General features: G+C 41.0%; 2 protein-coding genes across 2 annotated transcripts; one reads left to right on the forward strand and one right to left on the reverse strand.

Annotated features, from left to right (window-relative positions):
• Positions 1–1,629: 1,629 nt before the first annotated feature.
• On the reverse strand, positions 1,630–11,178 carry LOC147896544 (uncharacterized). Its single transcript, XM_087381855.1, has 2 exons — positions 10,950–11,178; positions 1,630–2,576 (listed from the first exon to the last, which is right to left on the reverse strand). Exons 1-2 carry the CDS (start codon positions 11,095–11,097, stop codon positions 1,786–1,788), a joined length of 939 nt encoding a protein of 312 aa, XP_087237981.1. The 5' UTR covers positions 11,098–11,178; the 3' UTR covers positions 1,630–1,785.
• Positions 11,179–18,953: 7,775 nt separating this feature from the next.
• Positions 18,954–27,688, forward strand: LOC147896545 (Transcription initiation factor TFIIE, beta subunit). The gene is made up of 4 exons (XM_087381490.1): positions 18,954–19,310; positions 25,958–26,089; positions 26,247–26,363; positions 26,454–27,688. Exons 1-4 carry the CDS (start codon positions 19,041–19,043, stop codon positions 26,796–26,798), a joined length of 864 nt encoding a protein of 287 aa, XP_087237616.1. The 5' UTR covers positions 18,954–19,040; the 3' UTR covers positions 26,799–27,688.
• The last annotated feature ends 234 nt before the right edge of the window (positions 27,689–27,922 follow it).

Consider the following 27,922-nt stretch of genomic DNA (forward strand, 5'->3'; position numbering starts at 1 on the left):
AAATCACCATCCCAGAATAGGATGATGGAAAATACATCAAGAGAAAACCTCAACATAGGACAAATATACATAATGATCTATGCAACTCAATTTTTCACCCCCCCCCCCAAAAAAAAAAATGTGTGTGTGTGTGTGTGTCTCTCTCTCTCTCAGTTTTAGCCACCACATTAGTCCAAGGACATGAATCATTCCACAGACAATTCCATGGACAATTGAGGAAGGACACACAATTAACCCATGGGCACAAAAAATTACCAAAACAAGATAGTGGCTTCGTGATGTAATTGAAACTCACATTTGGCTAACCGATGATCACCTCTCAAACCTATTTGTAAGTTTTGCTCAGTGTTCAAATGTTGCAGTCGATGTCTTTCTTCAAGTTATCCTTCAACCTTTAACATCCTACTCAATGTCACTCATGATTACCATGAGAGCAAATCTAGTCATTTCTATTGTGTAATGGGAGATCAAATATTAATTTTCATTAAGTTGATGCCCATATTATGTACTATCATTTTGTCCTTTCGATTTTGAGTCTTTGAGACTTTTTAAGTATTTGTTAGTCTACTTTACAACTCTTCTCATTGATCAATGATCTATTTTGTTGTTAATGTTTGAATCTTGATCTCTATGAAATGACGGTGTAAGTGATGTGCCAGTTCATACAATCTGAATTTGTATATCAATTTATAGTTTAAAGAACACCTAAAATATAACCTAGTCATTAAAAAAGAGTAGTAGACCTAGAACATTAGAAACTCTTCAGGAACTCTTTAAAACATGAACATTCTTGTTTCAACATTCTTGGTAAATATGACTATAGTGGCCTAATCAATTGTAGCTCATTTGTGGGTCTTATAAACCTAATGGGTACCTCTCTCTCTCTCTCTCTCTCTCTCTCTCTCTTTTCAGAATGTTGCTGATTGAATCAAGCAAACTCCCATGCAAAGCAATGGAAGCCACAAGGAACAACAGATGCTACTAGGAAGGGTTCGAATGGATGGAACTTCAGACTTCGCAATAGAAGGTGTGTTGGATAGATATGAGAGGAACCAAAAATTTAACAGGAGAGAGATCAACCCCATGTTGATTTATGGGATACAAGGCTATCCTACAGATAGTCAGGTTTCAAGAGACAGCTGTAAGCAAAATGAGGACTAGGTTACATGACTTCGAAGTAGAGAAGTGGGTAGATGGCAGAAACTCCAAATTATGGGTAATGGATGAAACAGAATATGAGGCCACGACCTCTACACACCTAAACCCAGGGGATTTGGACAGCAGCCTCAAGCAGCCACTCAGATACCTTGGCTCGAACTAGCTTGAAACTGGATGACCATACTAGAGATCTTGGAAATGGCATATTACGGATCAGACCAGCCCTAAGCTCATAACCATACACATTATTTGTTTGGAGACCCACAGATATTGTCACGCTTCCGGTTTGCAATTCTGTTAACGATTTTGAATGTGATTTGGAGCAGCTGTCATAGAGCTGCAGGCAGCTCTCCAGAGTTTGACATGATACTTGCCATCGTATAAATCCTATTATGTCTTCGCTCCATTTCCATTTCATATCCCCCCCCCCGCCCCAAGCCCCCGTGGGAGAAACAGAGAAAAAGGCCAGACTCATAGATGGTGAATCAATTCTAAAGGTCTTGCAGTCACATGCCTACAAGGCCAGTCTTACAATTTTGCAGAATTCAAGTGCATCTAAAAATGCTTTACATAATGCTACATTCTAACCAATAGCCAGTATCATCTCCCATGAGTTTTGAAAAAGGGTCAAGAGTTCCCCACAGCATCCCTCCAAATCAATGTAGCCTTACGTGCCAGCTGTCTGCTTTCATTTAACACAACTGAAGTCAATCTATGCGGTCCAGTTGGTCGATAAATATTCACGTCCACCTCCTTCTGCAGTGAAAGGGTTTGTTTACCAGGAACAACTCTGGCCCACCAAAAATCACTTAGCACACCAAAAATCAAAGCCCAGTATTCAGGACTACGATCTACTCGCAGAATTGTGCTTCCATTCAATGTCCAAACAAATAGGTCTAACCAATCTCTATCCAAGATCTCCATGAGCCCTTGAAGCTGCGGCATGTAGTAATAAGGGACTGCAGCCCAAGGCATGCAAAGGTCTGGTCTTCCCTTATTATGAGGGCACTTCACCTCCAATATGCCACCTTTCTCATATACTCCAGACACTCCATTTATCAGACCGTCTGGAGATGCTCCCAGCCATCCCTGTAGATCATCCCCTTCTTTATAAATTTTAAATGCTAGATCTTGAACAACATTTCCAGTTACCTCTTGGTATCTTTGTACCGCGTCTGCTTCTCTGCTAACACCCCATTCTGTGGCAGGATTTCCATTGAAGCGTGGTCTCAGGCCAAGTTTTTCTTCCCAAAGTTCTACTTGCTTTTGATGGCCCCAAAATCCTAATGCTGATGAAAACGAGCTTGCAGTTAATCTGCTCTCTCTTAATTTGTGCCACTCATCAGTCCGCTGCTTTAACACCAGAGAATTGCTCCCATCTGATGCAACAGATCCATCTTCTGGTTGAAAATTGCTACCTTCAGCCACAACCAATGCAGAGGATTGCATTCATATGATTATAGTTACACTAACTGCAGTCCTTTAAATGTGTATTGTGATACCTAGACAAAGGTGCTGTGTGTCTCAGCATGTGTGCGCCCGTGTGTCCTTCTTATGTGCATTTTACTTGGGCTGTTCATATGTGTCTGAATGCTGGTGTGCCTGAGTCTGCGTCCCTCTCTCTCTCTCTCTCTCTCTCACACACACACACACACACACACACAATCTATCCATTTCCTACATGCACACATTTCTGACATATGCAGTGCCCAAGAAAATTGCAGAAATCGAAGCATACAGCCCATCTAGAAAAGACAAAACATAAAAACCAAGACCTTATTGAAGAATACTATAAGCAGAAGATGGAGTCAAAGAAAGCCAAGAAACGAGAGAAAAAGGCCATTTCTAAAAGACATTAAGGAATTAGTTAAAAGAGGAAGTCTCTAAACCAAACATGTTGGAAACAGAGACCCTTTGAATCTATAGTTTAGATGGGATGTGGCTAGACGGACCTGGCACAAGGTTCCCAATCTCCTCCTCAAAGATGGGAGTATGAGGGTAATGAAGCACCAGAAATAACTGGATGCGTATACAAGAAAACATAATAGAATGCAGAGGTATTGCATGTTAAACAAAAAATCCAAACGAGTACTGCAGTGATAAGGACAATATCAGTTTCTGTGGCTGAAATTACAGGAGGAACGGCAGCAATTCTGAAAGGTTACATTGTTCCATTTTAATGCTAGATATAGGAAGGAACCATGGCAGATCCACTGTAGCACCTAGGTTATTAAAAGACTCGAGTAATTCAGATAGAACTTGCGTTCATCAATTCTAAGTATATACACAGCTTTTTTTCCGCAAAGGATTCAATTAACTTTTACCTCTATCTCAAGTCTTTGTAATACTATTTTGGGCATCTTCTTCAAGAAAGTCTTGACAGCTTGCAACTTTCCTTCTCAAGCCCCACAGTTCTTGGTGCTTTAGCTAAAGTCCATACATCAACATAAATCAACAAGGTGGGGATCCCACTAAGGCCTTGCCTTTTGGAATGGTATTGTATGTGTAATAGTTACTGTGCATTATGTGCAAATGTATGCAATGGAATGGTCTGTCTAGTATGCGAATGAGGTACATGCTTGTTTGTTGGGTTGTCAAGGTTGCTCCATATATGATCTAAATGAGAGTCGTAAATTGTTCGTTCTTTGTTGAAGTGAAAGTAGTCCATCATGGTTTGTAGATTTGTTGATTGTGTTGTTCTTTGAGAGGTATCTATGCTCAAGTCACCATTATGGACTTGCTTTCAACAAGGTGGCACAATCACTAAGTCCGCATTTAGAGAAAATGTAAAGTAGCTCAGATACATATTACGAAAAAAAAATCCAGTAACTTGTACAAGGGAAATGAAAGGTGTAAATTGGAAGGAAATGAAAAGAGAAAAATGTAAGTGAAGGTGAATTAATATGGGGAAAGGTAGAAGAGGGGATGGACCACTATATATGAATGCAGACGTGGCCATTTTGGCAAAAGATCCTCATTTAAATAGTATTACATGCTTTTAATAAAGGTGGCATCATACAAGCTAAATGTTTTAATAAAGGTGGCGTCATACAAGCTAATTGACAAAATACTTCACTACTCCACATGTAAGGCCAAAAACTTGAGATCCACACAAAGTGACAAAGTCATTTAGGATCTCCACAAAGAGACCAGAACCTAAACCTAAACCTCATTACAATGGCCTAAACTATCACTAATCCTAACATTAAACACTAAATAAACTAGTCAACTTGACCGAATGCATTGCAAAAAGTGGGATGGACGTGATTAGCACAAACTAATCAAGTTCATCCCTTAGACCCTTGCAGTGCCAAAAATAGCCTATCGCTGAATATTAAGAGCTATTATAGCCAAATCCTAAAGTTGAGATATAGCCTTCCGAACTTGTTAGTCTTCAATCACGTATGGCCATAGCATGTCCTTTAGATTCCCATTGACACTTTCTAGTTGTTTGTTTGGCTAACTCATAATTTACCTTGTTTCCAAGCTATAACAAACAATACTTCGAATTGACTATCAAACGTGCTATCCGAATCACTAAAACAACGGGCTACTAATCCATATAACTTTACAACTCTAGAAACTAACCTTGCTCCCTCATGAGTGTTCAAAAACATTCAAGTCAATCTATCCACAATTAGCCAACAAAGCCGTAAGTCAACAACAGAATCCATCGAGCTGCTTTCCCTTTTGTTGGGTGGGATCCCCAATTGATGAAACCATGAGCCTAGCTTAAGGCATTGTACTTTATTCTTTTTTTCCCAGAAAAAAAGAAACTCAATTGATACAAAATCAGCTCCTAAGGTAACCCGAGAGAAGGTTTCAACAGCTAACATTGTGGACTCTACAACCAACGGATGCATCGGCCCATGAGAAAGTAGAAAATACCTATTGGTCCAAATGCCTTGCAAAAATATTGAGGAAACTCCGTGGTTTCTTGGAGTCCTTTGTATCTTGCTCCCAGAGCGAGCACAAGATGGTTATTATGTCTAGCCATATGTATAACCTGTTGTTCCCCATCACAAGTCTACAATGCGCAAATTAGATATGCTAGCCTGCGATAATGGCTATTACCTCCTATAGATATCAAACTCTTGCATCGCCCTCTTGCCTTTCGACCTTTTAAGAGGCTGATTGCACAACCGCTTGATTCTCTCTTGGTCAAAAATTTCAAACATAAGTAGTACCTCCATGTTTTTAAAACATGGATAATGGCATGGAGTTCTTAATACATCAAATCGTTTTGATGTGCTGGATCTAGCTTTTTCAAAAGCTACCAATCATCCAACCCTATTACGTGCAAGAGTTTGTAGTATAAAAGGTTCATAGTGTTTAAACTGAAGCAATTGCTGTCAATGGTTTGATAACCTGAAAACTCCTTTTAGCCTCCCTAGTTGAGATAAGGCTACTTTCCTATAGCTTTAAATCTCTTTGAATCCGTATGTTTCCCTTCCTCAAAGATAATATGGTCCAAGCATTTGAGCGTTTTAAGCATAAGTGCCACTTGAGACTTTTTGGTATACAACTTGTTGCTAGAATAATTGAAAGACTAACCTTAAATGCATCAAATGCTTTTGCTTAGCCTTGCTGAAGATAGGAATAAATCCAGAAGTGACAAACTTACTAGACACGATCTAAGTATATTGTTCATTTTAGGTTGTCAACATGGCAAGCATGTGTTTACCCAAAGGGCATTACTCTAAACTGATAATGACTCTTTTGAGTTCTAAATCCAATTGATGTATCTGCATGAATGTTAAAAAAGGATTTGCTAATTCCAAAGGGCATCACTCTAAATTGATAATGACCTGTAGTGTTCTAAACCAGTTTTGGTACATCACCAAGATGTATATGCACTTGATGATACCCAAAATTAAGGTCTATCTTTCTAAAATACTTCGCTCCTTGCACTGGGTCACAGAGCTTATTAAAGTGTGACATTGGGTACCCTTTCTAACTACAGCCCTTTAAGGATACGATTATCTATGTAGTATGCATGATTGAAGTACCAAAAGGGATTTAAACCCTTCTAAACTTCCCCTAAATTATTCCAAACCCTAATCATTTTCCAACCCCTTAAACCTTCTTCTTCTCACCATGTCTCCATGTTCTAATCTCAATTCTTTGTTGCTTCATATCCCTCGTACACAAATAAGTTGTATTTGAGTATGCTATACTCATCAATGCAATGGCAAAAAGAACGTGGACAAGTAAAAATATACTACTATATTAATATAGAGCTATTTGTTCCTATTCTAGTACTAATATATTAAAGCACTAATATAGTACTCATATAGTACTCATGTAGTATTCATATATAAGACTAACATAGTATATGTCTCCATTCAATACTAATATAGTAATGAAATGGTACTAAAATAATACTATCGATTTATATAATACTAAAATAGTACTATATGTTTATAGACTAATAGTACTAATATAGTACTATCTATTTCTGTATAATGCTAATATAATAGAGCACTAATAGTACTAATCTAGTTTCTATAGTAGAGTACTAATGTAGTACTAATATAGTTTCTATAGTAGAGTATTAACGTAGTACTCATATAGTAACAATCTATTTCTAGACAATACTAATGTACTAAAGCACTAACACAGTATTATTTGTTTCTATGCTAGTCTTTATATAATAGAATAATTTAGTTGTACTTAGTACTAAGTCTACATTTGTGGGATTTGTACTTGTTTTGGAAATAGATAATGTTACACTATTTTGTGGAATTTATCCAATAGAAATGGTATTGAGAATTGGGTTTGCAATTTAGTACCAAATTGCTTCCCTATAGTACCGAAAGAAAATACACCTGGTGTTCATGACACACAAGCTATGACGGATTCTAGAAGAGTACCTGTCTAGGATGAAATTTTCAAAACTCCTCACACTACAACTTTGTTTCCCAATGTGAAGAAAGATTAGCATAGATCCACGTCGGCCTCCTGCGGTAAACCAAGTGAAGAGATCATGGACGACCCTTTGGAGAATGAAAGTCTTCCCGATCTTGCTATAAAAAGGGGGTGAGGCCAGTGACTATAACAAAGATCATGTCTTGGAAAAGATGAGAACGAAGAGCGAACTAATTGAGCCTTGTGGAAAGCAATGGTTGCTCCCTTTTCGGTTACAAAGCTGACGTGAACACCATCTTCTTCTCGATTGAGTATTTGTGTGGAATGCCCTGAGCATACTCACACGTGAAGGGTGTATTGAGGCCTGCTGAGAGGTATTTCGACTTTTCTCCATGCATGTCGTCCGAAAGTGTGAAGACAGAGCCGATAGAGGTGGAAGTTGGTGCAGTTGGTATAGTGAACAAGGTACCAGCACCGATTGATGTGGATGCACCTGCTGATGATGGAAATCCACTCGAGGTGCCTGTTCGATGTCCCAGCAAAGAGCCCGTTATGAATGAATCTCTCAGCGAATCGAGTGACAGCATTGTTCCACGAGTGCCCCCCATCTTTATCCCTGTGACTCCACGGAAAAATTGAATATACATAGCTTGATATGTATCTAACTATTGCGGCGAAAATGTATCTAATGCAGCGATTAGTCCGCAGCGAATATGTATCTGTTTTGCAATGTAAAAGAGGGAATTTCTCGTAAGGATAATACGCAGCCTCTTAATGGAGCTTTTTGGTAACGATAATACACAGCTTCTTTTGTATTGGGAATTTTCTGTGTAAATTAGCTTCCAAATGACATTGGTTCTTAGACAAATTGCTGTGTAGTCTGTGAGAAATAATTTTTTGAATCCCGTCGAGCAATTAGCAAGTAAATTTCAAACCCACAACCAATGCTAAATTGAGAGGGCAAATTCATAGATGTTTGCACTGATATCAATCCAGAAGCGATGAGTTTTACTAGATAATCAGCCGGTTATCCAACCAATGCACTAGCACTGTCTGCAGATGAGCTATATGTTCCACTGATATTTGGAAGTCATGTTAGAAATCGACCAACACAGGGTACGCACAACAGAAGACTGATAGAATATACCAGAGCTCACACAGTGTGTGTGGTGAGTGGAATCACTAACTTCTTAAACGTATGTGCTTCAAATAGATGTGCAGACTAGTAAATAGACAATGATCCAGCCAGATATAGAAACCACCAAAAGAATATATTTCCGTCCAAAGCTATGGACACAATACAAAGAGAGAGAGATCCAAAGTCCCACCAGAGTGTGGTCTTTGATCTTACCATAAGGTGCTCTACTATCTGCTGGATATGTCTCGAACACTGAGCCCGCGTGCTCCACCTCGAGCGTATGTAGACTCTCCGTCCAAAAATCTCAGCTCCTTGCTGCCCTAGAAGACAGCCAAGGTCCAGCCCTTGATGAGCTCAGTCTGCAGCAACTCCTAGACTCCTCTGCCTCCTGGATTAGGCCTGATGCTGGCTGACCTGCTGGATGCTGTTATGAGGCCCAAGTGCCTCTTTTTATAGGTCGCAAGGCCTTGCAAAGTAACCGACTAGAGCAGGCCTCCTGGCCGACTCAGTCTGCAAGAATCCCGCCCTCACCACTTTATTTTGGGCTGTGAGCAGCACTCCTTGGGCTGTGTGCCCTCTGCATTTATGTGGGGGCCCAGCCCCCTTGTTTTGTGTGCCAGCTGAGTGGCTGGCCCCCTCCACTCCCCCCTATATATAGGGCTAAGGGCTGGGCCATGTGGCAGACCAGATCTGGCCGACCAGCCAGCTCCAATGGCCTTTTATAAGGGCAGGGTGCTGCCCTTTTGCAGCCCCTCCCTTTGCTGCTGCCAGGCCCTCCTGTAGGCTTCTTTCTTGCCATACGCCAGTGCATCCCAGGTGTTGCTGTCCCTTTTCTGCTGCTCCAGATCTGCCTCCTTCCAAACCTTTTCCAGGCTTTGTACATGGCACCATCTGTTGCAGTCTTCTTCTTTTGTGAGGTGCTGCCCATGCGGCAGCCCCCTCTCTTCTTTGGGCATTCTTCTACTCTAGGCCTCCCTCCCACATGCTCTCCTCATTTGGGGGCTTACAAATGGGGAGGTGACCTTTCCAACAAGTAATTCATGCAAATACCCACTATGAGTTCGCTCACCAGTCAAGGACAACTAAACAAACAGCCCAATTGCATCAATTCCCAAGGTGTCGTTTGGTAGCTTTGTCACTTCAACGACAAGCTGTCCGTTTCACTGTCACATCAACGTCAATGTGTTTAGCTACTAAGTGTCAATGTCAATGAAGAAGTACCGCTCCTACTTTCTTACAATGTTCATTTGTTGTGAATTCATTTCTTACATATACATGCATGTGTGTGTGTGTGTGTGTGTGTGTGTGTGTGTGTGTGTAAATCCAAGAACATGCACGAACGCATCCACAAAAAACGCAACACATAGTGCAGTTTCAATCTCATAGCAGTCGCTCACAAAGCTGAAAACCATAAACTCCATCACGCATAGTAAGGACTAGCAACTATGACATCCCCACTGACATCAACAGTGATGATGTAGACCATAGTACAAGCATATGCTCTCACACAAGCATATCCACATACCCACACCTACTTGAGCATCCATTTGTACGTCAATGTGCTCAATTTGCAGTGGGCATTGTCAAGCCAACAATCAGATGCACTATGGTTACAAGAGCAACTACACGTCAGCAACAATTGTAGTTGCACACCCACAGTGTTTCAAGGGATCAAAGGAAGGGCATCAGGTGACCAAAGGAGAATGAATGAGAGGACTGCCCCTGCAGCAGAAGTTGTAAATGAATGTGAATCCATGAGTCTTGTGAATGTCATGCATCTCACAACCACCAAGTAGACATGGATCAAGTGGTACTGCTACTCCCAAGCTCTATTAACAATCTTAGAATGAGTCCATATTCCAAGAGCATGTGAAAGGAGGCTACGACACGACCGAGTAGCATGTTATGAAACGCAGGCTCTCAATATCAAGGTGACTAGCTTGAAAATGGTGTTAAGCTAGGGGCTGGGTCCACGTATTGCTCCAATGCCTTTCCCTTCTGAGTGAGGAGCAGTATGTTACGAAACACAGGCTCTCAATATCACGGCGACTAGCTTGAAGTTGGTGTCAAGCTAGGGGCTGGGTCCACGTATTGCGCTGATGCCTATATCAGGCCTCCTACATTGCGTGAGTCAAACAGCTTTCTTAGGTGCGTGTAGACCTCATCTAAGGGTGTTTACACACTCTGGGCGCCCAAGATGCAATAAATGCATCTGAACCGTGGGAGCGGGCAATCTTGCCCGTCCATGAGCCTTGGGCGTGCCCACGGGCGGGCAATTGTGTAAAGACCCTAATGCTAGGTGTACTGCCAACCTGCGACTGCTACAGATGTGAACTCTCGCCATAGACATGAACTTAACATTGAAGACGCGTAAAACTTTGTAATGCATACAACAGCAAATCTACAACAAGAGTGAAGGTCAACAATGCATGCTACAGGACTGAGATGGAGGGCTCAATTGAATGTTCACACATAGATGCGCGTGACTGTCCAATAGGTAAAGGAAGCCTGAAAGCTTCTAGATAGGAAGCATCAAAGGTGCACCATAAATGTTGGCCACGATCCCAATTATAGATGTTGGAGTCCAAGTTTCGTTTCACTGTCCCTTCTTCTCTTCCGATCCTAAAGGATATATGACTACCTCTGTCCGTGCTTATTTAAAGAGAGACTGAGTTCGCAATCAGTGGTCTCATTGTTAAACTGAGGCAAAAAGAAATTGTAGCTGCCGATTGAGTAAAATCGCCAAAACAAGGTTGGAAGCAACAGAAAATTATAGAACACTTACTGGTTGAGCAAGGGAGAAGAAGATTTGACATGGGGCGGTCTACGTGAAGAGTGACTGTGCAATCCCTGGCAAAACCGCTGATGGGGAGCCGAGCTTGTGGGAAGGTGACTAAGGCAGGCAGTGTGTGGCGCGAGAGAGGAGTACCCATCTCGTCGCTACTTAAAAGCAACTATGATTGTTTTGTTAGTCTAATGAATGGGTGCATGGTTCCAGGGAAAGGGAGCCTTTTCTCTTGCTTCGAGTACAGGGGGAGTCACTACTTCCCGACCTCCTTTTCCTTCGACTTCTCGACCGGGAAAGGGCGACTAAGGGCCGTCGAGGGCCCAAGGGATCTGGTAGACAAATGGTGTAACTAGTGGTTGTGAGACTTGTGTCGGTGGTTTTTAATGTACTTGATCATTTGTTTGAATGGTGTTTGAATGGTCCGCGGGTTAGTGCTCCGTTTTGGCGGCCCCGTTTTCATTGGAGTGTTTGGAGTGTCGCTCTAGTTTTTGCTTTCGCTCTGGTCTTTGCGTTCGCTATGCACGGTTTGCTAGTATGGGTGAAGGTCCTTCATTCTCTCTCGGCTTGACATAGGAGGTTTCTGATGATGTAGACGTTTGTGTTTCTGGGTTGCGAGGTGAGTCTGGTCATTCTGATATTGTCGAGCATTGTGGTTCTCATTTGGGAGTTGGTGGTGAGTCCCTTGGTTCTGATTGCTATAGATTTTGAGTCGAAAGGTGGTGTTCATTGAGGATATGACTCTGCATCTGATGCTTTGAATATATAAGATGATTCCCGTGATACTAGAGGTTCAATGGTGGCGCTTTAGTTCATTTTTTGTTGTGTTTTGTTAGTTGCATGTGTTATTTGATTTGTGTTTTGGTGTTTTTTGTACTGGTTTTTGTGTTCGTGATCGTGATCTTTCTCAAGGTGATAGATCTAATCGAGGCACTTCAGATGGAGGTGGAAGGAGTGCATGTGTTTCTTTACATCATAGTGTTGAGAGACAAATTAAGAATTGTGCGGGTGGAAGCAAGGAGAAGGAAATGTGGGCAAGAAGGCATTTTGATTTGCGGAGAATGTCGAATGGTATTGATATGTATGTTCACCTAGAGGTTTTGATATGCGGGTATTTGGCGGTATGCTTGAGAAGTTTGTGGTTCAAATAATTAAGGATGATGGTAGATTCTACCCGCCTGGGACGATTATGGCTCTGTTTAAAACTTTAGCCGGATTTTGAGGCACCATCAAGAATGTAGGATTGCTCGGACTAGTATTAAGCAAGTTTCCCTTAACATTTTGAAGAGTCTTATTTTTAAAAGAAGTCATGTGGCTTTGGGCATAGGTATGAATTGTAGTGTCGAGAGAGATGGGTTGCAAGATACGAGCAAGTCACAGATGATGGAATTGAACGATGAAGTTTTTGTTCTAAGTAACCCGAATTTCAGCTGCTTCCATCCAAGAGGTCTTCAAAGGAGGTTTGTATTTCATTGCTTGCTATGCGTGGTAGTTCTGAGCTGCATGGAGTTCAATGTCAGTTCATTCAGGGCAAGGATTCGTTCAATGCTTATGTGGACTAAGTTGTTTTTTTTGTGATTTTTGTATGGTTTGTTTGTTCATTCTTTGTTTTTGTGTTCTTGTTTTTGTTCTAAGTCTAACGAGCACTTGTTTGTTCATTCTTTGTTTTTATGTTCTTGTTTTTTGTTCTAGGTCTAACGAGCACTTGTCAAAGAACCATAAGATGACTCTAAAGTCTATACCACGGAGCACTTGCATAAACCTGTGAAATGTTACAAATCTGAGGTTGTTTTCACGTATGATCGTCTTTGTAGGCATATGCCTCCGATTGTGCCTGGTGATGACAATTTGCTTTACATGTTTCTGTAGTCGATCGATAGTCTGTGTATTGTGGTACAGGTTTGTTTCATTTGCGGTTTGTTTTTGTGTTTGGTTGTTTGTGCAGGTCTGGTGTAGCCGTAATAGGGTCGGTGAAAAGACACTGAAAGGTCTAGTCGCCACTATGGTGGAGATTGCTATTGGTACTATTGTCCCAAGATTGTCTATGGCCGTTTCGAGTGATGTGGCTGTACTTTTCACAGGGCATAAATGTGTTAGTAGTGTTCAAAAGTATGACACTAGTGGAAATTTAAGGATTGTTGCATGTCAGTCTATAGTGTACAATAAAGATGGAAGTCGCATAATGTGGGATGATGTTTTTGCTGAATGTTCTGAAGGTTATGCTCCCCAGGTGGATGGTGTTTCTATTTCAGGTTCTTCATGTGGTTTATCGTCTAGATCTAGTGTCGTTTGTTCTTTAGGATCTTCTGTTAGAGGTATGTCATGTTCATATGTGGAGAAGGTGGTTCCAGGATCTGGTCTAGGTTCTTTGGGTTGTGCTTTGGGAGGTGGTTCAAAATTTGGTACTAGATATCCTAGCGTCTATATTTGATGACAACTTGGATTTTGGTGGTTGTGTGGTTATAAGTCCTTGTTTGGGTCATTCTCCTCCGAGTTATGTTGGGCTTAATAGTGGATGATATGCATAGGGTTTTAGAGGAAGTGGAGGTGTTTCTATTCATGGAGACCTAGTGTCTTTTGGCTGATTTTGTGGAGATGGTTCCTATGGTCAGGGATTTTGTCCGAGTGGATCATTGGCTTTCATGGTGTTTGATGTTTATTCATGGATGTCCTTCTGTTGTTCGTTCAGATTTGTCTGGCGTGGGAGTTAATTTTACAACAGGATTCGCAGTTGAGGGCATTGGTACTGCTTCTACTTGTGGTGTTGCTTGTCATCAAAGTTTCAAGCATGTTACAGATTTGGGTGCTACTCTTTAGGAGGATGAGGGACTTTCAAAATCTTTGCTGGAGTGTGTGGGAGATGGCAATTTGAAGAAGTGTTGCTTGAGTGATGGGCGTGAGGACGTTAATGTTGCAGGGTCATTTTCTAACTGTGTCTTTAACTTTTATGGTGAAATGCGTTGTGATATGAAATTTTGAATAAAATTTGGCAGATGTGCTGGTTCCGATTGTTGGTGCATAATTTTGTTCTAAACTGAAACTATTCCAATTTACATTTTATAAGAATAAGTAAATTTTGGTTTTACTATGTTTTACTTTGGTAAATTTGCCACATGTTATGTTGCAATTTGGGTGTGAATTGCTCATGTGTTAGAATGTGGTATGTCCTCCCGATGTTTTTTAACATGCGGGGCATGCTTTTAACTTAAAGTTTGATCAAGAATGTATTTTAATCCAATGGTCTAGATTGTGCTTCCAGCGACCTCGGCCCTTGATGGTATGGGGGGGCATGTGTGGCTAGAGGCCTTTTCCACAATGGGCCAGACCATCAAATATGCTATGTTCCCGATTGTTGCAGAGCATCTAGCCACCAATCAAGTCACCAATTTTCCTCTCAGCACTATAATGCTTGGGTGGAGAGAGCTCTTCTCCATCTCCAATGCCTGGGTGCTAAGATCTGGCAGCAATTTATCAAGGGTTTGATGTGGGAACAAGCTGGGTAGTGGTGTATTTGAGCATATTTGCCATCGTAGCATGTGGCAGGGAAAGCCTGCTACACACCAAACAGATTCTCGACTTGAAGCACAAAATGGGCAGGGGGGTGAGTAGGAGGTCTTGGCTACCCAAGGTTATGGGCGCTCCACAAAATGCATCACAAATCATTGCCCACCAAGTGGTGGCAACCACATCATGGCGTGCCTTTGCTACCCAAACTTGGGCACCCAATGTGCAAATACCCTTAGCAAACGTGACATAGCTACGCTAAATGTTTAGAAATATATAACCACAAATGCCCTTGTGTTTTTTTTAAAGGTTTATTGGCACTCCGTCGTTAAGTAGAGAATTGGATACTATATTGTGCATTTCCTATTGTACTTTTTCTCAAAAGTTAATTGAGTTGGGCTACCTTTTATAGAGATCGCTCTACCAATTAGGTTGAAGGTTCCTTTTAATAGCCCAACACACGAAAAAAATCATTTACTTCCTATAAGCGCTCCTGTCCAGTGCCCTTGTGCACCCTTGTTTGAGTTGTGGTTTTTAATTTTAAGCTTTATTTGAGTTTCAAACCAGCTTTGTTTTAGTTTCAAACCTATCAAGGTAGGCATCAAAAAGAGTTTCTTAGTTGCTTTGGATGCATGTCTGATGATGAGAATAATGATGACATTCTATCGTGTTTTTCTCCTTCATTTGCCATGGCCTAAAATGGTTAACGGGAGTACCGTTCTTTTTTTAAAGGATGATTCTAAACATGTATTATGCAGAGATGTAAATATTAGTATTGTCAATATAAAACAAGGATTAGGAATTATCTTCTAAGGGAAGGAAGTTGTAATACTTAGTTTATTAAAAAATGTAGAGTGAAGAAAGTTGCAATACTTAGTTTATTTAAAAATGTAGATGCATGTAGCTTAGTGATCGAGTATTAGTATTAAACCAAGGGATTGAAAGATGATGTACCTTGGAAATGGAGTGTCAAGTATTTTAGCAAGATGTAAAGAAGTTAGGTTGTCAAAATTTAGTTGTAACATATCTATTGTTTAAAGGATCAAGTGTCAAAAGACTAGGTATTCATAGAGATTCTTTTTTAGCGTACCTAGTTTTTGGTTATGGAGAATCAAGGGAATTAACTCTTTGAGGCAACCGAGCATCCAAATGTAGTATCAACATAAATCTTTTACAAATTGCTAAGAAATCTCACGATCAAGAAGTAAACTTCCAAGTATCCAGGAAGCAAGTTATCAACTCTGAGTATTGAGCATTGCCAAGTCTCAATTAATAGAAATCTTTCATAAAATTTCTATAAATCTCATGATCAAGAAGCAAACTTCCAAGTACTTGAGTATCGAGTTATCAAGTGTCAGCATAATGAGCATGGATATTTTAGCATCAAGTGTTTGATCATCACGTCTTGTGTCAAGGAGCAAGTTTCCAAGCATCTAGCTATTAAGTGCTTAGCTTTGAGTTTTCTAAAATCTCATGCCATTTGTTATTTTTTATAAGAATTGTAGGTATTAAATGATGTCTTGTTAAGAAAATTATGATGGTTTTATGAAGGCATGTGTGATGGCATTTTGTAACATAGAATACTGGCATCCTGATCTAACCAATACATTGGTATTTTGTAGGTATTAAATGATGTCTTGTTAAGAAAATTATGATGGTTTTATGAAGGCATGTGTGATGGCATTTTGTAACATAGAATACTGGCATCCTGATCTAACCAATACATTGGTATTTTGTTGACAATTGAATGTCACATTAGTGCTTTTAAACATATCAATATTAGTTTTTTTTCTAGAGAAGAGAAAATTCTATTAATTCTTAGAAACACCATACAAATAGCTTTCGAAAGGAGCTATACATGGTAAATACAAAAGAGAGACAAGTTGCCAGCTATAAAATAGCATGCATGTTTGCGAATCTTCAGCTCACTGCCTATAGAGATTCCAAAATAGGAGCTAGCAACCACAGTGATGGTCTACACATCCACCGAATACCCCTCGCGGAAAATGCGTAAAATATTCCTATAGGCCAAGCCTTGCAAAAACGCTTCCACCTTACAGCAATCGCTCTCGAACCTGGAGTGCCGTGCTCCCAAATGGCACACAAAGTAAATATGATGTCCTGCCAAATGGAAACTAAGGTAGCCATTGGGGAGACCAAGTGGCCTCCCATCACCTGACTTCACCGAGCAACCCAAATGTTCTAGGTAGTAATGCTCGACATGGTGTCCCAAATGCTATCCTCTGATAATGTTAGCAGGTGTGATCGAGAGGACAGAGATGCATCGTAGATCTCTACCCCGGATACCTATTGTCCATGGATATTGTATGTCGGTGAGACTAGATCAATCGAGAAAGCTTGTCCTCCCTATGTGAGCCAGGTTGCCATCCCCCAAGTGAAGTCCTTCATCATCCTCTATGTATTAGCCACAATCTTGAGGTAAGCTAACCATATCCATTGTGCAAGTGGGAATCCCCATAGGCAATGCAGGATCATCTTAAAACTCCTTCCACACAACAGATACATCTGCCATCTACCCGCATCTACTCCAACTAGGGGCCAATGGATAGATTCCCATGAGCCATCAGCTAAAAAAGTAGGAAATCTTGAATGGGCATAGGCTCATCCAAAGGCGAGGCCATAATCGAGAAATAACCTCCCCTATAACATCTTGATCTAACCAATGTTGTTTCCTCGAGGGGTCCACACTGCTACCTTGAGCTATAAGTAGCATGCAATGCGAGTCATGTAAGAAAAGAAAGAGACCTCCTCCACCTAGTTGATTGCTCTGCACGGGTTGTCCAAAACTACTCTCTAGGATCCCATTGGATATCACATAGGGGTCTACCCTCTCAAATCCACAAGTGCCAAACTGATCCCTCTGGGGTTGATAAGACTATTATGGTGGGGTCTATGTACCAGGTTATGCCCAAGTGGCCCACTATCCTAATCCTCTGCCACTCCAGACCCTCCAAAGATGCCTTTGTCTCATCACCAAGCTCTGTATCGACCTTCAATGAGCCTCTAGGCCCCACAATGATAATATCCAAGAGGCTCTCGGAAGAAGTGTATCCTCAGCGGTACCCCGGTCCACAAAAACTATCTTGACCAGCAGTGTGGGTGTCAATATTAAGTCCCCAAAGACATTAGTAGGTACTGTATTTATCCTTTTGCTAATTGCTATTAACAAATTGTTTGTTATGATATAGAGAGGTGTGCATCTATTAGTATGTAATACTGCTTTGATTATATCATTGTAAGTTGTTATTTCTATTTATATGTGCGTTAATCATATTCATTTTCATAGAAGAGTTTTGTTGCATATTTACCAAGAGTTGTGATGAATTTATATTTGTGGCTAGTAAAGTATGTTGTGATTTGATGTTTTGGAACTGCTGTCAAATGAATAATGTGACTGTATTTAATAAAGTAATGTGCTTTTAGATCATATGTATGTGTTGATAAAGAATGAGTGTTCAATGTTACTTTGCAGTGATGATTGTATGTAAACTTTGTATTAATAACATTGAGAATGGCCATGGAATTTGTTAGTAGTGGATTGGATTCTAGCTCCATGATCTTGTCTATGTGGAAGTTTGAAGCTTTTAGTTGTGATACGAGGTGTAAGTTTTCTTTTGATCATACTCAGAAGAGCATGACGTATGCTAAAGTTAATGTTTTTTTGGTAGAAAGCTACTTCTAGAGTTATTTTTCTAAATGATGTATTATACAAGGTGCAACACTTGTATGGGAAATTCTATCCTTGTTACTTTGTTTGTGTTGCCTATAAGAATTACCATTTCTTTCACTGATGGTTGAGGAAAATTGATTCTACAGTTTGTCTTGTTCTTTTCCTACATGTTTGTATATTTCTTGTTTTCTTTTTTGATTAGTTCTTTATCATGTGAAACATATATATCTATGGAACAATGATTTATTCATTGTTTTATTGGTTGTATATAGGTGTTTTATTTATCCATAGAAACCATGTTCATGTTCATCGTCACATGTATATTAGAAAAGGGTGCCTGAAAACACTACCCTTTTCCATTGTACTGAAGTCCACTCTAAAGCTATTAAGCACAAAGTTTGCATAGAAAAGTGAAGGCATGCATTCTAGCCCATGTGGGATTATGGAGCTTGAGTCCTTAAGAGGGCCTCGTTGTGTATGCTAGTGGGGATGAGATAACCCCACTAGCCTCCACTGAAGTGCCCAACATCTCCGTTTCGAGGCTTGCTAACCCCCCAAGGATTTTGATTGGCTTGCATACTTTGATCCAAGCGCGATTGGTTGAAAATAGCTTGAAAAATGATCGTTAGACGTCACAATCCTCCTCGGAAGTCAGAGGGTTGCTTCGTGGGGATGTGATTCCACACTGGTGATGCCAGCTGTCAGCCCTGGCAACTGGGTTAGTGCTACCTCATCATAGTACGTGATGTTGACCATGGTTGGCTGCATCTTTATAAGTTAGGTTACGGAAGGAGCATTTTTGTAGAGTCTCCGTTGCAAACTCTGCGCTTCGCTTTTTGTTTGGAGACTTGAAGCCATTTTGAAGCCCTTGTCTTCTTCATCCTTTCACTGCAACCATGGCTCTTCAGCAGAAATTAGAGAGATTCAACAGACAGCAAGAGAAGAACCAGGCAATTCTTATGAAATCGGCGGTCCGCCCCGCCTCCAAACCTCCCTCATCGAAAAAGGCCGCCCCCTCTCAACCTGCCAGCCAACAGCAACAGCAAATTCCTCTATCTCAGCGTTTCTCTTTTCTCAACGACACCGAAAAATTACAGCAGATTGCGATCATTAGGAAGTCTCCTGTCGGTGCACAGATTAAACGCGTCATCGATATATTATTAGAGGTGAAATGGCTCTTCGATTGGACTACCTCCGGGTTTCTTGTTCTCTTTGGATGTTAGGTTTATAATTCCATTTCAGCGCATGTCAGAAGGCTCATGCTAGAAGCATTGCGTGATTCAGTCGGGCAATTCATGTAGGTAGCAAAAATATCGAACTTGTATAGCTAAAAAATGTAATGTATGAAAATTGAAAGCATGTCTCGGCAAGAAAGATATGCGGAAGGAAACTGACGACTTAATAGAACAGTCGTGGGCACTCCAGGAACTCTTTGACTCATCATTATGCCAAATGCTTCTCATTCGAAGAATCCTCTCATTGTGTATGTGAGAGAATAGGTTGGAGAGAGGCTTGTCTTATCCAGTGTTCAGAGCATGAGGTGTTTTCACAAATGATTAATCATTGAATTATTTGTAAAGTCCATGGGAACTTGGCCATCAGAAATGGGCCTTGGCTCTCTTTAAAACCTTGAGAAGAGAGTTATGCGTCAGGAATTTTTCATTCGAGACTTTACGTTACTCTAGTTGCAGATTCAAATGATTTCTTCTTCCTTTATGCACATCATCTCGATGAAGATGTTATGGTGAGTCTTTAACGACTTTATAGTAGCGAGTACCCTATCGTTCATGGAGACATCAAGTGAATTTTCTTGGTGGTTCGAGGACGAAATGGAAGCACTATTCATAATGGGCCTGAATGAGGTGTGTGGCATTTTCAATTCAATAATGGATCTGTCAGGCTTCAGCATTGTTGGTGTGCTCCTTATTAAGACATGCAATGGGTAAAGAAGTATGTCAGACAAATTGAATTCATGTCTGGATATCCTGAAGTGTTAAGAGAGTCTGAGTAAAGCTGGCTGCATGTGGCACAAGGATTGTGTGGTTAGCTAGTCAACAGCCAATTTCTGGGCAGTGGTACCCATAGACTCACAAAGATCACTAACTTTATACCAAAACAAATGTGAAGGCTTAACGTGTTTGGTTATTTGTTGAATTTCTAAATTGAAGTCAGAGGTGGAGATCCAATAGCAGGGCATGGCTTTCTTTGGGTTGTTCAGGATAATGGTTAGGTTGTCAAGCGTTCCCGGTCAAAGTCCTTGGGGGTGGCTACGACACTGAAGCCTTAAAAGGGTCTTTGAATTCCAAAAACTCAACAACCAAGCGTGTTTTAATCAAACCCCATCTGTCCCATTGCACACTGCATGTGATCTTTCTCCCCCATGTCCGCCTCATTGAGGCCCACACAATTTTCCAACAGATCACTGTCCCATCGCACAGTGCATGTCCACATCCCCCATTTCCTCCTCATATGGGGTTTCACATAATTTTCCAACAGTTAATGAACCGCATTAGAGGCATCATTAGCATGTGCTTGACTAAGCATCGTTGTTTGCTGGTTGTTATGTATCTAAAATGGAGGGGGTTTCTCCATGGACAGTAAACAAATGTTGAAATAGAGGGAAGCTCAGAGGTGCCATGCGGGGGGCATTTGTTTTCACAATGGTGAATGCGTACGTACCATTAGTCTTGGGTTAGGTTAGTTTGGGTTTGTCCAGGGTCTCTCCCAACCTTTGATGCTAGCCAGGGTGGCTCTTGAATCGAAGAGAAGAGGGAATCATAGGTACTGCCCATGTGGCAGGCCCACATACTGTCCTTTATCAAACCCCATCTGTCTCATCGCACACTGTATGTCATCTTTCTCCCACCATGTCCGCCTCATTGGGGCTCACATAATTTTCCAACAGATCACTGTCCCATCGCACAGTGCATGTCCTCCTCCCCCATTTCCTCCTCATATGGGGTTTCACATAATTTTCCAACAGTTAATGAACTGCATTAGAGGCATCATTAGCATGTGCTTGACTAAGCGTCATTGTTTGCTGGTTGTTATGTGTCTAAAATGGAGGGGGTTTCTCCATGGACAGTACACAAATGTTGAAATGGAGGGAAGCTCCTCCATGGACAGAGGTGCCATGCAGGGGGCATTTGTTTTCACAATGGTGAATGTGTAAATGGAGCTAGTATGCACAATGCCTGATGGAATAAGTTCATGAGGTTATAGTCCATTTTCTTTTTACAAAATGAGTCTGGGCAATTTTTGAGAGAGATACGTACATATGTATGTATGTATATGTTCACAATACCAAGGGATGCCATCTAAGTGTAATGCATACTGGCTTGCTTGTGTGGGGCATGGGCAGTTTGCCTCCCCTCGTACATCTGGCCACAATTTTGTATCCTCCTCTTTTTCTCAGGTTGACGATCCAGTAATAAATATAATAAGTTTCTCCCAAAAAAGAAAAAGTAAAAAAAGATGGGGTCATTTTAACAAATTGTCAGGAGCAGATGGAGGCAACTTAGTCTGAGCCATTTCCTGCCACTGCAGGAGCACCTGCTGGTAGCAGGGGTATGCATGCTTGTCCTAACTTCACTCACTCCGGTAGAGGTGCAGGCTTGTTGGAAAACAGATCTACACTTGTCTCTAGCTCAAACAACATTCACGTAAACAAGGATCGTGCAATCACCAACTTATAAACACAAGCCATCTAATGCAGACACTTTATCTGGAACAGCACCAGAACTGGTTGTCTTGTAGGCCCTGGAAAGGGAAGCAATAAGCGCATATATTGCTGAAAGGTCGGCAGAACCCACAGGGGCACATCGGCTGTCTGCTGACTGGTCATGCCAGTGGCAGACTTCCACGTGGTACAGTCAACACAGTCCTACAGGTGGGTCGGGTCAGCCTGACCTGATCCGCTGACAGATTGGCTGGTCAACCAGTCTGTGGAACAAGGGCTCCCCAGCTCTATAAAAGGGACCGCGGTTGGGGAGGGGGGGGGGGGGGGGGCTCTAATAGTCTATTCTACAGGAGTGCTTGGCAACCAGCCAAGGTTTGGTCCTAGGGCATACTAGAGAGCACAACAGCGCCTGTTGGAGAGCATCTAGGTGTACATAGGACAGCAGAGTATCGTGTGCAGTAAGGCTCCTTTTGGAGCAGCTACTGTATAAATTTCTTTTGGATGTACATCTTTGTGATCTAAGGTGTTCTTGACTAAGTGCATATTTTGCTTAGCTAGCTGAAGCAAGGCCTGCATTTTGGTTATCATTTCCTGTGATTGAGGAGTCTTAATGTCGCGACTCGTAGATCCCAATGCTGATGTGTAGCCTTGGTTTGCAGCCATTTTGGATTCATTCCAAATGTTGTATGTTTGGTAGTATTGTAACAAAATTCTGTGAACACAACCATTTATCACAGGCCTTTTCAGTGTCATGACAAAAGAATCTGAGGGACACTTTGATCAATCTGTCAACTCTTTCTGTCTACCCATTGGTTTTCAGATGATGGGACTAATTCTTGTACCCTTTATAGCGAAGAGTTATTGCCAAAAAGTTCCCATGAATTGGGCATCTATCATTGATGGAAGGCCTGTAGCTTGAAAACTGATGCTGTAGGGTCTTAGTTGGGATGATTCGGGCAATCTTTGTCATTCTATGAACCACTACCACGATACTGCGCCACACGTTAGTTGTGGTAGGCAGCTTGGTGATGAAGCTTATGCTTATATGTGTCCATTCATTATGAGGGAGAGGGGAGTGGATGAAGGAAAATTGAAGGAGCTCGAGTTGAATCTCTGTTTTGCTGTAGGGTATACAGCTCTTGACATAATCTGTGCAATCCTTCCATAATTATTTGTACCCTTTCACAAATCTTCTTTAGCCCTATGTGACATGCCATGGGTGGGGACTGCAGCTCTTGTAGCAAAAGTTGCAGGAGCTTGAGTTGAATATCTAGAGGTTTTGCTGTAAGGTATACAGCTCGTGACATAATCTGTGCAATCCTTCCATTATTAGTTTGTACCGTTTTGAAAGTGTTGTTTAGGCCTATGTGACAACTGACATGCCATGGGTAAGGAATGCAGTGCTTGTAGCACGAATTTCTTAAATGATGATGAGGGTGTGAGAAGGTCACTTAAATGTATTGATCAGGGTATTCAGATTTTGATGGACCTGGAAACTATCTTGGATTTTTGTTGATCCTCTTGAATGAGACGAACCCAATCTCTGTTAATTTTCTGAAGCAGCACCACATTTGCGTGACCACATCCTACATAAGACATGAGCCACGATATTATCCTTGCCCTTCTTGTACTTATATCGAAGTCATAGCTTTGGACAAATTCTAGCCACCTTTTTTGTTTAGGAGTAGGAGTATTTGAGAGTGTGGTGGTCAATTTTGACCTTGAATTGTCGTGAGTGGCTACGGCCTGCTGTCATAAGCCATAGCTCCATGTTTTTGTTTTAAGCTCACATCAATGCCTCTGCATTGGCATCTACCTGAATAATGAGTGGCTTGTTAATGCCATTGTGCTACAGGGGCAGGCATTAATGCCATTTTCAGGTCCGTAAAAGCTAATTGAGGTGCAGCAGACCTTTCAAAGGAGTCCTTCAAAAGGTCAGTCAAGGCTGAGGCTCTTTTAGCATAACATCTGATAAGCCTTCTGTAAAAACCTGCCCACCTTAATTGGGTAGTGTGGGAAGGTTGGCGCTACTCGATGAACATGCACTGGGATGTGTTGGCATAAAGTATGTGAGGGTGTTCAAGACTCCCTTGTATCCACCAAGCGCGTAGGGCATACCCTTAGTCTTGCTGTAGATGTAATCGTTCAAGTCTTCTTTGATGGTATCTTCATGAGGATTTGGAAGGTGGCTGATGCGTTAGTAAGCCCAACGGGGATCACCAAATATTCATACAATCGTCTTTCAGTTCTGAAAGGAGTATCTATATGTTGATCACCCTTTTTATTTGATGGTATTCCAGTCTGAGGTAATTTTAAGGAACAACGTAGCACCTTTAGGCTCATCCAATAAATCATCTGCTCTTGGATAGTCAAGCATAACAAGGACAAATGGGTGGAAGAGTATTAACTACAGTTCTGTTATTGATACATAGTAGCTAGTCCCTGCTATGCATGATGGAGTTTATGGTTTTCAATCTTATGAGCGACTTTCGTGAGATTGAAACTGCACTATGTTGTGTTTTTAGAGGATGAGTTTGGGAATGTTCCTGGATTCATCTAGGTATATGCTTCTGGCGTATTAGCGGACATGCAAATTTCACGTTGTGAAATTTTCGTCCAAGTTGCAGCCTACTGGTATTGCGATAATTCTTTCTATCTTAAATGGTGCATTGCCCTATCAGCTAGATTTAGATTTAGATGCTCGTTTGGGAGAGACTAAAATGAAATCGTTTAGATTTCACAAGCAGTTGTAGCTTGAATGAAGAGATTTGGACTACTTTTTGATTAGCCTTCTCCTTTAGTGCTAGCCTTCGTCATGGCTGAGTTTGCCCTTCACCTCCAAAGTGCCGACAGAAACTCAGTACGAAGACTTTGTAAAAATGGATGCTCAAGTATGTGTGGGTGTGTGGATTTGTATGTGTGAGAGCATACTTTTATACTATGGTCTACACCCACTGTTGGGCGCTGATGATGTCAGTGGGGATGTCATAATAGCTAGTCCCTGCTATGCGTGATGGAGTTTATGGTTTTCAATCTTATGAGTGACTCTCGTGAGATTGAAACTGCACTATGTTGTGTTTTTAGAGGATGAGTTTGGGAATGTTCCTGGATTCATCTAGGTATATTTTGTTATTGATACCTTCTTAGTCTTGTAGATTTTTAGCACATAGCAATGCTTTGAGTAGGAGTTTTGTCATTTCTTAAAACCAACTGTGATTTTTGAACTTTACTTGGAGGGCTAAACATTGCTTTCATTCTCCCTACAAATTTTCTGTCCACGCGTGCATTCCTTTGTAGTTGTCTCTGAACTTTGGTATGAGATCCTTGAGGAAGATTTACAGGTGGTGGAAGCTCAAATGCGAGAACCTTGGGAAAGGAGATCTCAATTCAGCTTGTAAAAATTGACGTTTACGCCTGAAGGACAGGTGCCGTTGCAAAAAGGAGGGTGACTTAGATTAGAAGAGTGTACAAAATTCCCATCCCTTTCATTACCTCATCATGGCTGTAAGGTATCCAATTCCGAACTTTGGGAGCACACAAGTGTTTGTGGAACATGAAGGTCCCGAGCCACTTGGTAGTGAGGATGAGTTGGGAGATTGCTACAAGAGTGGAGCTAATGCCACATCAGACCCAAGTATTTGTATGACCGAACCATCTCCAAGTCTTTTTCCTTAATGCAAATCAACTTGTGTGTGCCATCTCCCAAGGATTAGTTGAGTTTAGTCTTCCAGAGCCTGCCAAAGTTAATTCAAGGGGAATTAGTTCAATTATAGCATTGGGAAACACTAAGAAAAGTCTTCATTATGCAACTTATCTAATCATTTCTTTATGAAGTGGTCCAATCCTTCTTCTTTGGAAAAAAAGTGGTCCAATCCTTCCTTTAGTGCTTTAATTGTCTGAGGGTGACTTTAGAGCTGTCAAATGCATGACTGAAAGTGTTGGGATAAAAATATAGCAAGTGTTCTGTTGGGACATCTAACAACAATTTTTGTTCTCTCTTTTTTTTTTTTTTTTTTTCCTTTGTAGATTTTTGATCTTTAGAACAACAAACTTTTTAAATTTGTATGATTGGACTTATTCTAGTCTTACAAAGGTATATATATTTGTTCTCTTTTTTTTGCAAACAAAGAGCAGACACGGCAAGCACTTTTACCAGAGGAGATCAACGAGATGTGCTTTGTGGACGTGATGAAGAACAAGGATGTTTTTGACAGCTTAAAAAACAACGTGAAAGTTGCATTTGATGGGCAGCGATTTTCTTACAAGGTCCAGTTCATGACTCATATTATCATTTTTCAATCTTCTTATGGCTTGATTCTTTTATTCTTCTAAGGTTTTTATCTTCATAAAAAATGTAGTAGCTCTGCTTTCTGCACTGTGCTGTATTCAATGTGTCAAAATGAGTTTCAAGTTCTTTTTGCAGTCTAAACATGATTTGAAGAACAAGCAAGACCTACTTGTTTTAATTCGAAGGGTCCCAGAAGGTATTCCAACAGGAGATTTAAAAGATGCCTATGCTGGTATTCTCAAAGATTTGCAGGTAAATCATTCTCAACTGAATTTATCCTGAAAATAGGTGCAGCGCCTGCATATTCGCATCCCATTCTCATTGTCTGCAACATGTTGGCAGGAATTGAAGGCAAGTGGACAGGTCTGGTTACTTATGAACAGTGATTCCCAAGAAGACATTGCATATCCCAATGACCCAAAAATGCAGATTAAGGTAGATGATGACGTCAAAGAACTCATAAGGAGTATTGAGAAACCTAGGGAATTTGTTGATGTTGAAAGGGAACTACAGAAAGCAGGCATGAAACCTGCAACAAATACAGCACGGAGGAAAGCTGCAGCTGGAGTGCAGGGTTCTCAGCAAAAGAAAGCTAAGCCCAAAAAACGCAGGGACTTCAAACGCACCAAATTGACGAATGCTCACTTACCTGAACTTTTCCAGAATCTCCAGGGCGCTGATGTTTAAGACCAAAGGTAAAAACCATAAATAGCCAACTTGCTAATGGCCATACATGCCAAAATGAGCACGAAGAATACCAATGTTGAAGGGCATGAGCTAGCCTCACAAACTTGCAAAATGTGGAGTACAAGCATAGAGGTGTGAGGGGATAATAGGGGAATGAAGGGAAGGGGATCTAGTTAGGCCACCTTTGCGTGATAAAAAGGGTAGGATAGGAGTGCTAACAATGAGAAGGCTAATGCAAGTCAAAGGGAAGCGCTTCCGTCCTCTTGTAATGTTCTTTCTAGGGTGCCTTCAAAATTCATGGACAATTTGGATATATTATATTTTGTAGGATTTGGACACACATTCCTCTCTTGTGTGCATCCACGAAGTGCAGGCACATACACAGAAAGGGGTGAGATGAAAATTTTGTATGTATAGGTGAAATCCCCAAAATTTTACAAGCTTAGATGTGCTATAGTACTTTTGATATCCCCTAGCAAGGGTGCTTTCTGAACTCCTTGAACTAAGGACCTTAACAAGACACAAAGTCAAGTGAAAGGGCTCTAGTGAAGCCATGCACCACAAAACGAAGCATTAGTTTGGGTGAATCATGAAGCAACATGTTCGCTAAAGTCAACATAGTGTGGATCGAACTGAAATAAGACCTTTGAAGTTGGAAGAACGTGTCGAGGCGAATGAAGGGAGGTGCCCTTGTCAGAAGAACTTTAAGTGGGAGTTGTAAAAGCAACTTCCTCGTTGACGAGTACATGCAGCTAAACTTAAATGCTTAGTGTGTGGTACTTGCCAAGCATTGTTAGACGGAAGACCATAAAAGGAACATTGCACAAGGAGAAGATGGGGTGTGTTGACTCATAGTTTATTGTTGGAAAGAAGCGTGTGATAATTTTTATTGTAATTCATTGTCATCCATACAATAAAAAATTATCATGAGGACATTATTTCATTATTTTGCACTTGTAACAAGTATTTACCTTTTTATATTTGTGTGATTGCCCTCATTTTGAATGATTATTTGGTAATGAGATAGAGCTTCCTTTGGCATGGCTAGAGGTTTTTCAACACAAGTTGACCTTTGACCACAATGAGTACAGCTTCTCACTATAGAAGCTGACCTTCAATTCTGG

The sequence above is a fragment of the Dipteris shenzhenensis genome, chromosome 11 (genome assembly GCF_047967505.1).
Source record: "Dipteris shenzhenensis isolate YYH24624 ecotype China chromosome 11, Dip_SZ_1.0, whole genome shotgun sequence".
NCBI classification, from domain to species: domain Eukaryota; kingdom Viridiplantae; phylum Streptophyta; class Polypodiopsida; order Gleicheniales; family Dipteridaceae; genus Dipteris; species Dipteris shenzhenensis.